General features: G+C 35.5%; 1 protein-coding gene across 9 annotated transcripts in view; it reads left to right on the top strand.

Moving 5' to 3' along the window:
* The window catches only part of HERC4 (HECT and RLD domain containing E3 ubiquitin protein ligase 4), a 36,278-nt gene extending 22,190 nt beyond the window's left edge, over window positions 1–14,088 (top strand). For 8 of the 9 annotated variants that reach the window (XM_054831056.1, XM_054831060.1, XM_054831063.1 and 5 more), the window contains 12 exons: window positions 175–347; window positions 1,718–1,834; window positions 4,422–4,445; window positions 4,947–5,045; window positions 6,861–7,028; window positions 7,153–7,296; window positions 8,217–8,383; window positions 9,182–9,248; window positions 9,456–9,538; window positions 11,847–12,030; window positions 12,619–12,721; window positions 13,622–14,088. In XM_054831056.1, the coding sequence (XP_054687031.1) occupies window positions 175–347; window positions 1,718–1,834; window positions 4,422–4,445; window positions 4,947–5,045; window positions 6,861–7,028; window positions 7,153–7,296; window positions 8,217–8,383; window positions 9,182–9,248; window positions 9,456–9,538; window positions 11,847–12,030; window positions 12,619–12,721; window positions 13,622–13,830 (1,538 nt within the window). In that variant the 3' untranslated portion in view covers window positions 13,831–14,088. The remainder of the gene's footprint in view (window positions 1–174; window positions 348–1,717; window positions 1,835–4,421; window positions 4,446–4,946; window positions 5,046–6,860; window positions 7,029–7,152; window positions 7,297–8,216; window positions 8,384–9,181; window positions 9,249–9,455; window positions 9,539–11,846; window positions 12,031–12,618; window positions 12,722–13,621) is intronic. The other variant, XM_054831057.1, reaches the window with a different exon arrangement.
* The last annotated feature ends 642 nt before the right edge of the window (window positions 14,089–14,730 follow it).

Below are 14,730 nucleotides of genomic sequence, written 5' to 3'. Positions count from 1 at the left end.
TTTATTTATACAGAGAGTTGTGTGTTGTTTAAAAGTCTGCACCACTCGGGGTTTTTTTTGAGTTTTTGGTAACTGACAAGTACGCTTTCCGGCAAAACGTGCTTTTGAGTTAAAAGGATAGCATAACATAATGTTATAATGGCAAGTACTAAGTGTGTGTTCACCTTTTGACAGAAAATTGGTGGTCTGTACTTGAACCTCCATTGTTCCTCAAGATAGTGGAACTCTACAAGGATGTTGTAGTCCACCTCTTGAAGTTGTGCAAGATTGGCATTCCAGCTTCTGAGAGAAGAATACTTACCAATTTTCTACTCACAGCTTTCAGAGTTCTGGAAATACTGCATAGAGTATGTTCATGTCAATTTTAATCAATTACTTATCTGTTTGTTCTTGCCAGCATCCGTGTGTTGTGTAGTTGTTAAAAGAAGTTAAGTTACTAAAGAGTGTTCAATACTTAGACTTGCACCTGCAGAGATGTCTGTAGTTGTTCCATCTGGACCTATGAACCGTTGGAATTCTGGATTCCAATCTGACATGGTGATGGAATTACCTTTTTTCCTTGGGAACATAGACTGACCCAGTCAATTGCATCTGTTAGGGTATGTTGGAAAGAATTGCCTCTTAAGCTTGAAATGATAGCAAATGAGATCACAAATGGAAGACGAGCAATCAGTATTTTGAACAAGATTGATCTGCACAGTTTTACCAAGGCAAACGTTTATTTTCTGATTTGTTTATTCCGTTTGTTAGTATTGTAATTGGTTTAATGAAAACTAAGGAATTTATGAACTTTGAACAAAAATAGCTTAAATCATTTGTAGTAACCAGACTCTGCACATCACAGAGTATTATCTAATTGCTACTGAGGTTTCCCCTCCCACCCCCTATTTTTTCCATCTGCAGTTTATTCTGATCCTATGGCATTTTGTGTTTATATGCTAAAGGAGCATTTTAGGCATTCCTTAAGGTGCTGGTCAAGTACTGTATTTGTATAATCTAGCAATATGGGCACAGGTGTGTAAATTGGACCTTTGTGTGCTATATGTAACAGCCCTCCTCCCCGAGCTGTCAGAAAGGACAGGAAAGATTTCTGCTTCGTAAGCTGGAATTTGTATGCTATGGTTTGCTGAGCTTTTCTTTTAGTCTTTATGAAGACCATCAAATTAAGGCTGAGAGTAAGTCTGTTTAGTAACTATCTTGTGCTAAAAGTGCAAGATGTCCATTACAGATTCCCATGTGGAAAACTATTGGTATATAATAGTGATTATTTTGCTGCCTTTCAGAATTTCTGTCACTGCTCAGGCTTGCAGTAGCTGTAGATCTTAAAAGCTGAAGTTGGTCTTAAAATCTTAGAGCCTTGTGGGTAATTGTAGAATTGTAATGTGGCTCTCCTAAGTTCCTATTTTTTTTTTAATCCCAACTTTGACTAATATGTACCTACATTGTAGAAATAGAATCACAGAATCATACAGTGGTTTGGGTTAACAGTGCTCAGTTAATCTTATTTTTCTTTGCATCTTTGATGGGATTCTGAATAATCCGCATATCCATGTCTTTAACATTGTATTTTGCATTCCTGTAGGCACTGTTGTTTTTCTACAATTTTTTTAGTAGCTGGGTATCTGCGACTGATGTATCAAATGCTTGAAAAACATGGAAAATGTCCTTTTGAAAATTGTTATGCAAAGGGCTAATAAAATAAATTGCATTTCTTTAGGTAAATGAAAGAGGACAAGTTATACAGTATGACAGATTTTACATTCATGAGATACAAGATTTGATAGATATCAGAAATGACTACGTCAACTGGGTCCAGCAGCAGGTATTTGGAATGGTAAGTTCTGTTGAGGTTTGGTTTGGTTTGGTTTTCCCCCATGTTTTGGTTGGTTTTGTCCCTTTAGAGGCCTGTAGATTCTCTAAATATGGGCACTTTCTTTTCATAAAAATATCTTCACGGATCACTGATGCTGAACCGACTCATCTTCTGTCAGGTACTAGCTAAGGAAGAATTGTTAAATAGGTGGTCTTCTTGTAGGGTATCATTTTTAGGGCCGATACTGTTCAACATTTTAATCCATCGATTAAAAAGTGATTTAGAACGCTGTCATTTGAGACTTGCCATGTCAAAAAAGTTAAGAAAGTGATAATTCATGATAGGAAAACATCCAGAATAACCTGAATTGCTATGTAAGATAAGTTCATCAATGAGAAAGCTGAAGCTGTCTTGGAAAACTAAGTCTAGAAACATAATAGGGAGTTACAGGGGACAGATAACTAACATAGTTTTCTACTTTGAGTATAGCAACAAGAACTGAGGTAATTAATTCCTGGATCTGTAGACAGAGGAGTGGTAAGTGTGAGTAAATTAATGGCTGTGCAGAGAATTAGTGAGTTGGACAGGATTTTGCCACACAGTTCTTTGCCTTATGCTCTGAAAGAATATCGAGTAAGTTAATATGCTTTTTCTAGCCACCTAAATTTAATTTTTTTGTGGCACTATCTAGAAGGTCCTGAACATGAGACACCTACTTTTGCTGTATTTTGTGAATACAAAGCAAGTGATGCTGTCTACCAAAGAATTAAAATTGTACTGTACAATAACAACAGCAGGGAGATCGGGGAGCGTAAAGAAATAATGAGTCAGTATTGGCAGTCATTACAGACATGTTTTTTCAGACAAGCTTGTCTGAAACAAAACTGATGTGTGATGTAGGCTGGTGGTGGTAGTTAAGAGGGGTGGTGTACTAAATGAGATGTAGAAGCTAGGGATAAGCATTGCAGGGCCTTGGAATTAGAAACAGGTTGTGTATTTGGAACAGAGAAGGGTATACCGGTGAAGGGTACAGAAGTGGTGGAATTTAAAAGTTGATGACCTTTGCAACTATGCTTTAAATGGATGTAAGAAACCCCAAATTTCATATTTCAAGATCAGAGAACAAAATACTGAATATGGGAAAATAAGAGCTGGAAAATGGCTTTGTAATCAAAGTCTTAAGCTCCGTTTGTTAATTAAATTGGAAGATTGAGCAGTAGCTTGACAATACTGAGAAAATACTAGATACTGAATTTCCCTTTAATCATCATTATTTTGTCATGCATTTGTGCAGTTTCAAGTTCAGCAGAAAAAGTTATTTTGGTAAAAGTTACATTTATTATGGGACTGAAGGAAATTCAGTGGCCTTAGTCAGATCTCCATAAATGGCTTTGGCCTTTTCCTGCCTTCATGTCCACAGTTTCCTGTGTTGTAGCTTTTAAAATAAGAAGCCCTACTTGCCTATTGAACCAGTAATAATCAAAATTTCTTTTGCTAGTGTAATTTTTATTGTCATAACTTGAGGCGAAACTGTTTGCTTAATTAAAATGTGGAAGGGAAAATATAGAAGAAAAGAGAATCTCAGAAGTATCCAGGGTATTCTCAGAGAGAAATTCAGAAGAACTAACTTACTCTTTCAACAACGCAAAAATGAATGGGGGAAAAACTGAAGGTACTAAATAATGAACTATAGATTTGAAGAGGTGACCTTGAGATACAACTTAAAGGAGTTGGGGAAAAAACATTTGAATTAGGAATAAATAATGGCAGATGCAGGAGGAGTACAAAATTGCATAAATCTATCTCTGACGAATGGGGTACTCAAATCTGATGTTTTCTGCAGGAATTAGAGATAGAAAGCAAAGTATACACACCATCACTTTCTGTGAGCCATGGATATCTACATATTTGACTTCTGAGTCTCATATAGTCCAATCTAAAATGTATTAGTTTGCCATTCATTACCTTTTATTCTTTTTCTGTTTTCTTCCTGCTGGGTGGAAATGAACTTAGCTAAGGAGAGTAATGCGGCACCAGATAGATAACTTCATTTCTTAGCACGGTTGACCTACCTTCTTGTGGAAGGCTCCACACAGTCCCAGCCATATCTATTGGTCTGTCTCAAATTACAAGAGTCAATTGCTTTTCTTTTACCTTAACATAGACCCAAACGATTTTTGAGACTTCATCATAAAGTGGTGATGTTCTTTTGTGTTTTTAAATTTTTACTCATTAAAAATGTTTTGCATTTAATTTGACATGCTGCAGTCATTTGAGAATGACATTTGCTTTTACGTATGTATTTTCATTTATTAGTGTATGGAAGTAAACATTTAAAATGTTCAATTTTTTCCATCCAAGAAAATGTCATACTTGAACGGTCCTTTTTTTAAAGACTGGTATATAGGGTGTTGAAAGGCATGGTTGTATGTGGTAGATTAATTAGAATGTTTATGGTTGATATTTATTTCTCAGTAAGCATTCTCTTTGGGGGGGGAAGCTGTAGATAAATATTTTTAATTCTACATCAGAGATGAATAATTAATGCAGACACTAATGCTGCTTTTTCATCTTAATTATTGCTACCTTTGTGCAAATGCTGTCATAGGATGTCAACCATGGATTAACTGAGGTAAGATTGGTTGCAATCTGATTTCTTTTGCAGAATGTAAGGAAATCAGAAATGTGAATGTCAAGGATTGTCTGATGTGTTCTGTTGGGAGTGAAGCTTTAAGTTAGCGTGGCTGTAATCTGAAAAGGTTTTTGTGGGGCAAAAATATGTAATTCTTTGTATTGCAAATTCAGAGCAACATTTGAGAACAAGGACTACTTTGATATCCACTACTGTAAAAAGTTCTGAAATTAAAATGTACTGAGTGAAAGTGGTGTTTGTGTGTGGTTTGGTTTTGTTGGTTTTTTGCTGGGTTTTTTGGTTTTTTTTCTGAAGTACTAAACAATTGAGAATCTACTTAATTTTTCTAAGATGCTTTGGTCCTGCATTGACAATGAGTAAAGATATCTTTCTCTTTCCAGTAAAATAAATGCATTAAATGAGTACTATTGTAATGGCTTCTTTAACCATGATTGTGGTTTTGAAATACGCAGAGATAGGACATGGTTCTCTTTGTTCTAGTTAACAGATATTCCTGTTACAATTTGCACATACCCATTTGTATTTGATGCCCAGGCAAAGACAACTCTCCTACAAACAGATGCAGTCATACAGATGCAGGTAAGAATCTCAGTTTATAATGTTAGGAATTTTACTTTATTTTATTTTTTAGTTGGGGTCTTGGAGGGTTGCTGGTGGTGTTGGTATTTTGTGAGTTTTTTAAATTCTGTGTAATCCCTTCATAAGAATGAAGGATCTAGCTTTAATCTCGGTATGTATATGATAAAAGCTAGTGGGTTTGTGGGTTTGGGATCTCACTGAAATAAGATTGTTTAATAATTGCATAAATTTCTAAGGAACTTCTTTTCCTTTCATTAATGGGATGGCTTTTTTGAGGTGTTAACAACCCATAGTACAGGTGTAAAAAAACAACCAACCACTACCCCCAGCCAAAAAACAACCCCACCTCCCCTGTGAGCAGACTTTAAATGATATATTTGTAGACCCTGGAGCTGAAGTCAGTCTATTTTGTTAGAGGCAGCAGCCAGTTACACTTACTTTTGATTTCTTATCTTGATGGGACTTAAAGGCTAGTGCTGTTCTTAAGATTGGTAATATCAGAGAGGCAACATGCTGGCACCACATGAATTTCTAGTGCACACCTAATTTCTCACTTCATCTGTCATACCACCTTCAAAATGTTGCTAAATTCAGAAGTCTGATCGGTGTCTGCAAGGCAGTAGAAAAGAAACTTACTTTGAAAATTTATCATCTGCTTAGGCTAGTGGGAGTGGGTTTTCTGATCCTGCAGTTTGCAGTGGGTTTTGGCTCTTTTCCTGTTAAATGCAATTATATATTACTCTTACTCTGCTCACTTCTGTTTTAACTAGAGACTTTCCTAGAAATTAGATACTCGATACAAACAATTGTATATCTTGACCTGTATCTCTTTTGTGTAGAGGTAGATACACTAGACAACCCTGAAGTAACCGAGAGGTTCTTACGTGTTTTCATGATTCTCTAGGTAGAACTGAAACTAGTGTGATGTGGTGAGCTACGCTTCTGTTCAATGTTTGTAATTTTTTTTTTAAAATACATACAATCCATACCTGTTCAGTTGCTGTAAGGGTATAATAAATCATATCCTTAAAAAATGAAAGGAAGAACAAAGGGAGGGTACTGAAAAAGTAAAAGCAGTAAGAGTAAAAACCCCTCTATGTTTTTCCATGTTTTTAATGTTTAACATAAAAGTTATTGTTCTGTGTCTGAAATTAAACAGAAGAGATATATCATGCTTAAGTAATGGGCTCATTTAGAAAAATAGTAGCTGCTTTTGTAGTCCATAATAGACACAGTTCCTTATGCCTTTAAAAATGTATATACACAGTACAAACATGTGACGAATTCAGGGAAATGTTCACATCGAATGTTTCTGTTAAGAATATTAAGTAGTATTAAAACACAAAAACTTCCAAGAGTTCTATGCCATATTCAGTACATTTGCAACAGTATTTTGTTTTTGAACAATTGTAATGCAGAATTTATAATACAAGTGAAATAGATTAATAAATTGCTTTTCATTCTGTGAATTAGTTTTTAATGGCTGTTTTCTTGCCAGATTTATATTAAACAGCTTACTGCACTTCATCTAATAAGAGTAATTTTTTGCTTCCTTTTGTTATCCAAAGTATTTTGACTGGAATGTAAAAAAACCTGTATTTTAAGACTTCCCTAAACATTAGCATTGATGAGGCTAACGGGTAAAGGAAGAATATTTCCTGAGATAAAAGGAATAGGAAGAAAATTTGGGCAAATTCAGTAGCTCTCATAATAGCTATTCCCATTCATGTCTTCTGCGCTTTTTAAGACAAGACTGATGGACACTTGACAGGAATTCTGTTACCTACTGACACTTTCACTCTGTTTTTTGTCCAGATGGCTGTTGATCAGGCTCACAGGCAGAATTTGTCTTCTCTCTTTCTGCCCGTATTTGAATCTGTCAACCCATGCCTGATATTAATGGTACGGAGAGACAATATTGTAGGAGATGCTGTGGAAGTCCTAAGGAAAACAAAGAATGTAGACTACAAGAAGCCACTCAAGGTATTATAAGTACATACTGCTCGAAGTTGCACGTCAGTGAAAGACACTAATTGAGAATATTTTTGGACAGATCTTGTTTCACAATCCATTTTTAATTGGGTGCTAACCAAATTGTGTGGTTCAGGTTATTTTTGTAGGGGAAGAAGCCGTTGATGCTGGAGGTGTTCGCAAAGAATTTTTTTTGCTCATCATGAGGGAGTTGCTAGATCCCAAATATGGAATGTTCAGGTACTATGAAGAGTCCAGGCTGATCTGGTTCTCTGATAAGGTAGGGTGTGATCTGTAGTCATTAATTTTCTTTTGACTTAAAATATTTATATTAATAATGTATGAACATAGTACTTTGTAGTAGTTTTGTTTCAAGAGGAGAAGCTGAAATAAGTATTCTCAAAATTGTTTTATTTTTGTCATTGTTAGATGAAAACTTTCCCCTTCTTTTTTTCCCCATTCCTCACTCCTTACCAGTTTGTCCCCAACCCAGACAAGTTTAGTGGGAAGAATTGCCAGCCAGAGTAAACTTGGTTACAAGAGCAGAATCAGTAAATCAAGGTGGCAGAGGCAAATTCTTGAAGTAGCATGTTGAACAGGTCTTTCTGTGTTCAGTCACATTTATGGGTCTGTTTGTAGGTAATCACCTGGTCATATTTCCATGAAAGTTTTGATCATTGACTTTTTAGTCCTCTTTCAGAGGAAAACACTGGCTAGGATGGCTATGTCACAAATACCTAAACGTTAACATTTCTACAGTTGTGGTTTTGTGTTTTAAGCCTTAGCTATTAATTCCAAGGGAGTCAACAGTGAGTTCCTCGCTTCTCTTCCCAAAAATAGTTTTTTTAAAAAATTAACATGCATTTAAGCACTGAATAGTGCAATAGTAAGTCACTGACAGAAAAAGAATCTTATTGCAGGACTTTCAGCAGTGTCATCACTGTAACACAAAATATGTTGTATTTCAGCCTTTTTATTTTTCTTTTCCCCTTGAAGTAGAAAGAGTTCTTTTTCCTTGGATTTCAGTCTCTCTCTCAGCTGGTTAAAACTTTATCCTGATTTCCTCAGTACTTATGGATACATGAATATTTAAAGAAAATATAAATGAAACTCAGATTATACTGCACTGTACACTTTTTTCTGGACTCTGCAAGATTAGAATAACTATTTTAAACCATCTTGTCTGTTTTTTGTTCTTAGACCTTTGAAGACAGTGACTTGTTTCATTTGATTGGTGTTGTCTGTGGGCTAGCAATATATAATTTTACTATTGTAGACCTTCATTTCCCTTTGGCTTTGTACAAAAAGCTATTGAATAAGAAACCGTCCCTGGATGACTTAAAAGAGTTGATGCCAGATGTTGGCAGGTAAGCAAGAAAGAAAAATGTTACTAGGAATTAATATTTAATTCAATATTTTCCTTTAAGAACATAAAGAAAATTGTTATTTTCACACTAGCAGGATAAACAGCTCAGAGTAACTTGCAGCCATCATGTCATTTGAGAAAGGATACGTGCTATTGTTAATCACCTGCTTCTAAATGCTTGGGTTTAGTATTTGTGTCTATTTTATTATCCTACAAGAATTTTAGGGGAAAATGATATTTGACATTCAAAACCTTTGAGTTTTAGCCATTAATTTTATAAGCTTAAATGTGAACATAGTTTTAGTTCTGAACAGCTTATTTAGTCCATCAAGGAAACGTTTTTGCTGATTTTTGGGAACAAATACATGCTAAATATCTGCCCTTGAGTAGGGATTTAAGTAGCACTGACAGGTAGAAGGTTCAAACGAGCGGAAGTGGATGTTTAATTGCCTCAGTGTTGCAAAAACTGGAGAAACAAGTTAATGGAAGAGCCCATCAATGATTATTAAGTACTTACCACCTCCTGTTTGGGAATCCCTTAGCTGAAGAGTAGGGTATGAATTTTCTCTCTTCACACCTGGAGATAATCAAAAGGAAATAACACTACAAGTAATAGAAAAACAATTACTTGAGATTTTCCAGTGCTGCATAAGGTGCAAGTCAACGAGCTTATAAATGAAATAACAGTAGAAAGATTTTCTTTTTTTAAACTTGAATTATCGAAGTATAAAAAATACTTCAGGAAAATAAGTTCATCTTTCTTTCTACTGGTATGAGTACTTTTTAACTTATTTTGCAGGGGAATGCAACAGTTACTGGACTATCCAGAGGATGACATAGAAGAAGCATTTTGTCTTAATTTTACTGTAAGTTTTATATAGTGTTTGAAGTATTTCTTATCAATCTCATACCATCTATTGTAATGGCTTCTGAGAGAGTCTTTGAGCAAAAGCATCAGCTGCTGATTCCCATGAATTGTAGCATCTGTGTTCATGTTGCTATTAGCTAAGTGGGGGGAAGTACTCCTCTATGCAATAAGATAGACTTATACCATTTTTGTTTGTTTTAAATAGATCACTGTGGAAAATTTTGGTACAACAGAAATTAAAGAGCTTGTTCCTAATGGTGCTGACATTCCTGTAGTGAAACAAAATAGGTGAGTTTTATGGGTCACAGGGTAGTTGAGTGTTATCTGCCTTGGGAATGTGACTGGGCTGCTGTAAATATCCTTTGCCAAGCTGTTACACTAATGTTGGAGGCAAAACTACTTTGGTTGTTTTTCCAGGCTGTTCTTGTGTGTGTTGTTAAAATAGCTATTGTATTTCAGGCTTTTCCAGCTGTGGAGAGGCTATCTAATTTTACTCAGAATGTGTAATACTTCTTTTTCACTTTGAACTTAGAAGTATTTTGAAGCTCTTTAGGGCCCATTTTGACTACATGGTCTTCATTTTATAAGATTAAAAATGGTTGTGGTGCTGCAGGAAACTATATATAATTGGAATTTAGTAATGATGAAAACTTCAACCTCGATGCCGTTATGTGGCAACTATTCATATACGAAATACAATTTCAGAGAAGTCTTCCCTTTGTATAGCGGATAAATTTAATGTTATCTAGTGTTATTGTCAGAAGAGTGTGTGAGGGGTGGGTTTTTTCCCTTGGTCAAGGATTCTGTTACTTCTGTTTATACAAGCAGCCTCTCCCACCCTTTGTTTCCTTTCTGCTCCTGGCAGATAGGCAGAATATATCTGGTGGTGCTTTTATCCCTTTTTGCAGAGTACTGCCCTTTTCCTACCCCTCTCTGTCCATTCCTCTCATGTATCCCTGTGTGTTCTTTATTCTTAGCAAATTCTCTGTGCATTTACTTCTCCCAGAGTAAGGGGGGAATCACACAGGAAGAGCATACTCTATGAGAATAGAATGCACCTAGGCTTTTGCGTGGTAGGAACAAGGGAGAAAATGTACCTCTAGGCATGTTCCTAGAAGGCATGTGTTTTGGGCAACATTTTCTGTAACTAGCTAGGTCTGTTGTAGAGGAAAGAGTGATGATAGAAGGTTCTGAGGGTATCATAAACCCATACATAGCCATGTGCAGTGACAGTATCTCCCACAATGGAGTGATTTTTATTTTCCTGACTTATCCTACCATTAACAGCTGCAATCACCACCTATACCTGTTGCTTTTTTTTTTTTTTTTTTTTTTTTTTTTTTAAAATCCTTGGCTCATAGCTGAGGATTTGTGATACTTTATCTTAAGCTTGATAGGTTTGAAGTTCCCTGGTGGTGGTTTAGTGTTCTGTCACAAAGTGACAGTAAAATTGGAGTTGAATTATGAGAAGAATTTCAAGGTGCTCATGGAATGTATGCTGCGCTGTCGTCACCAGTTGTCTTGCCGCAATGAAGAATTCCTGTTTCTCAAGATCCAAATATGCCCTGATGCTTTAATTCAGTTTTAAAAATAACATAGAGTATAATAATTCTAATTAGTTTATGACTATGAATTTTCTCTGGAGCAGGCTTTCCTTCCACTGTTAGTATTGTACAAGTTACCTGCCTCTGCTAATTACATAGTGTGCATAAAATGGGTATCTCATTGAGTGCTGGAAGAGGAGGAATGCGATCACCACTTTGCTCATCTCCTGTATTTTCAGTTCAACAACTTTAATAAATGCATTGTCAAAATATCTTCAGGTGATTCTTTAAATTATTGATGATGATATTCAAATACTGTGGGTTTCCACAGAGAAAGTGTGTTGATAAGATAACTGTAGTGTATAACTGAAGTCACTCTGCCAGTGTAGAAACTAACAGTCTTAACTAGGATTAATTAAAATGGTAATTAAAAAACCAAACACATAATTGTAAATACTGTATCACATCAAGAAATTTTAGTTTTCCCCCTAAATGCTGTGGAAGAAGATGTTTCCACCAAGATACAAGAACAGATAACAGGCAGTCTGTTTTTCAGTATCCTAGCTCCTTTGCACTGGTATTTCTACTGTATAGGGCTCAAATGTCTATTTGAGGTTGATTTGCATTTTCAGTGCAGATATGGTAATCTTTTTAATTTAAAAACACAACAGCGAGTTTGACTAGTTGGTTTCAGGACACTGCATGTAATTCAAGCCTTTATACTTGTTGCCATTCACTGCAATGCATACAAATAAGAGAAATGTTTATAGTGCCTGAAATAAATAATACTAAATGTTACTGGTTTTCTGTTGCACGTTATGGACTCTGTCTTAGGGGGCATGGAGGGGAAATACATTTATGTTTCATATTTCCTGAGGTTTTCTTCACAGTGGTTGTTACGTGAAACAGAGAATATATTAGAATCCTTTTTGCTTAACTTTGTGCTGTGTTCTATACAGAATTGGCTACTGTTTCATTGATAGAAGGGTGACATGCTTCCTTTAATTTATTTTTTTCCTCTCAACATAATTCTCTTTTTATTTTTTGTACAGGCAAGATTTTGTAGATGCATATGTGGATTACATCTTCAATAAATCTGTGGCTTCCTTATTCAGTGCATTCCATGCAGGCTTCCACAAAGTATGTGGAGGTAAAGTTCTTCAGCTCTTCCAGCCCAGTGAATTGCAGGCAATGGTGATTGGGAACACAAATTATGATTGGAAAGAATTGGAGAAGGTAAGAGCCATAGTTAGCTATTTGTTTCATATGTTTTTAATTTCTAGATGCAAAAGTAAAATCTTGACATGTCCTTCTGAGCTCCATTTTGATTAATGTGACTTCCAGCTTTGATGGGATTGACTGCATCAGTGAGGAACTTTTTTTTGAAGTCAGTGAGTTAAGACACTATAAAATATTATTTACCTTCCTGCTTAAAGTTTTCCCATCTAATTTCTGAAGGAAATCAGACTTAGAAGAGAGACGAAGAAAAATCCACAGAACCAAAAGGCAGCTGTAGACAGTATTTTACATTAGAAGGGAGAAGTGAACAAAATGCACCTAGTTATCAAAAGTAAATATTCCTGTTAGCCTAAACTCACTGTGAGACTTTGTCACTACTTTATTGAGATTGGAAATGCTTTGGAGTACATGCATCTGGCCATATAGTTGAAGTCATGTTGAATAGCTGAAGAAAACTGTCCAAGGAAAACAGTAATATGTCACTTGCAGTATCCCTTTACACAAACCGCGTTCATTCTACTTTAATGTCCAATTATCCTACTAGTTCGATGTGCGGACAATAACCTAATTTCCTGCTCATTTTAGAATACAGAATACAAAGGAGAATACTGGGCAGATCATCCTACAATTAAAATATTCTGGGAGGTTTTTCATGAGTTGTCTTTGGAGAAGAAAAAACAGTTTTTGCGTAAGTATTTGAAACCACTTTGCAGAAGTTGCTAACTGAACAGTATCACTGTGATTTCAGGCTCTTGCTATAAGAGGGCAGACCTAAGTATTTGTCTATAATGATGTGATTTAACTTTATTTGGGGGAAAAAAATCTAAGTAGAAGAACTGGATCATGAGCATGTCTCTAATTTTGCTGGGGGTGTTCTGAGTAATTCTGTGTGGTGGGCAGCTCCAAGATCACAGTAGACCAGGGCAGCATTAAAAAAAATCAATCAAACAAAAGAAACCCAAACCAAAAAAAAACCCCCAACAACCTAAACTGCTGGTGTCATTTATCTGATAACTAGGAATATTTTTCTGTGTTTTGACATAAGGTTCATATCCTCCAGTTTTCTCATTGCAGATAGATGGAATTTTGGAGTTATGACTGATTGTAAATACCTCAGAGGACTGATGTGAGTGGAAATGTACAGTGAAAACCCAAAGCTCATTCACAGGAAGCTTCCATAACTTTTGTTGAGAATAGATCATAGATTAGTTTCCAATTCAGATAAGTTTCTTACTGAGCAAACTAATTCTGTGTATTTGCAAGATGCTTGGTAAAGGTATAGGCAGTGGATTTCAAAATCTGATGCATGAAGAACTTCCTACTTTTTTTTTTGAGGACTGTTTGGTTTCATATGCTAAAATGAAAGGTTTTCCTTTGTATATGACTTGTTGTGTTGCTGTTAAGAGTTCATATGTGTAAGCTGGAGATTGGGTTAAGTCGTCATTTCTTGTTTATCATACTTACCAGAACAACTTAGTGTGAAAAGCTAACCCCTGCTGGAATAATTAAAAAATGCCAATAACGATTAGAACTGCATATATGACATATACAATGTTAGCCTTAAACTACTTTTGTTTTTTCTTGGCAGTGTTTCTGACAGGCAGTGATCGTATTCCAATTCTTGGAATGAAGTGTCTTAAACTAGTCATCCAACCAACAGGAGGTGGAGAAGGCTATCTTCCAGTAGCTCACACTTGCTTTAATCTTCTTGATCTTCCAAAATACACAGATAAAGAAACCCTAAAATCTAAGTTGATCCAGGCTATAGATCACTACGAAGGTTTCAGTTTAGTATAACTTCAGAAATGAGAGTTCTGTGTAACGTGGGATCATTAAACTAACTTTCTGTGTCTTTCTTGTGGTGGTAAATTCAGTGGATTAAATGATGGAGTTGATAATATAGCTGATTATTTGCGAAAACATTCAGTGGTACGGATATTCATGGGAGCCAAAAAGCATTAACAAAAATGAGGAACTGTCTTAACACATACCTTCTTGTACAGAACCATGTGGATTTTGCCATCTTACAATAAAAACGAGAGTATTGTGAATGGGAGTCAAGTTTCACTAACATGAATTAACATTTCACCTTATGCAAACAATTTGGCGTGTGAGTGCATGAGAGACTTGCTTAAGTTTTTCAAATCACTAAGTAAGGACTTTTAACTTTTTCCCTGATAAATTCACCTGGTAACTTTTCATTTTGTAAATAATAAATTTTTGTGATAAAATAATTCCAATAGCAGTATGGTTTCTATTGCTTGTAATTGAATATGAGCTTATTTTATGGCTTTTAACAAAAAAGTGACTACTCTGATTTCTGAAGATATATTTTTCTGGTTTGTTTTAAGAACCTTAATGAAAGCGATTGTTTAAGAGACATTCATCTTCACAATGTACAATCCATGAAGCAGTCAGTGCTGATACAAAACTGCATATGATGGCATTTTTAATATGTGGATGGACAAGCTGACGTAATACACTCTTTTATTTTCAAGGACTGATTCTGTAATTAAGTGGACACAATTATAGAAGAGGTTAATTTATCATTTGAAACCTTTGCAGCCATGTGTCAAGAATACAGCTTAAAAGAAAAAGATGCACCAGACAATTGTTGCTGTCAAGAGGTTAAACGTTTATTTTTAAATGCTGAAAGCGTAGTTTATGGTTTCTAATAGAATTTTCACTTTTTTCCAG

The sequence above is a fragment of the Grus americana genome, chromosome 7, assembly GCF_028858705.1.
Source record: "Grus americana isolate bGruAme1 chromosome 7, bGruAme1.mat, whole genome shotgun sequence".
Taxonomy (NCBI): domain Eukaryota; kingdom Metazoa; phylum Chordata; class Aves; order Gruiformes; family Gruidae; genus Grus; species Grus americana.
The sequence above is the reverse complement of the archived record's forward strand: the minus strand, read 5'-3'. Positions and strand labels throughout refer to the sequence as shown.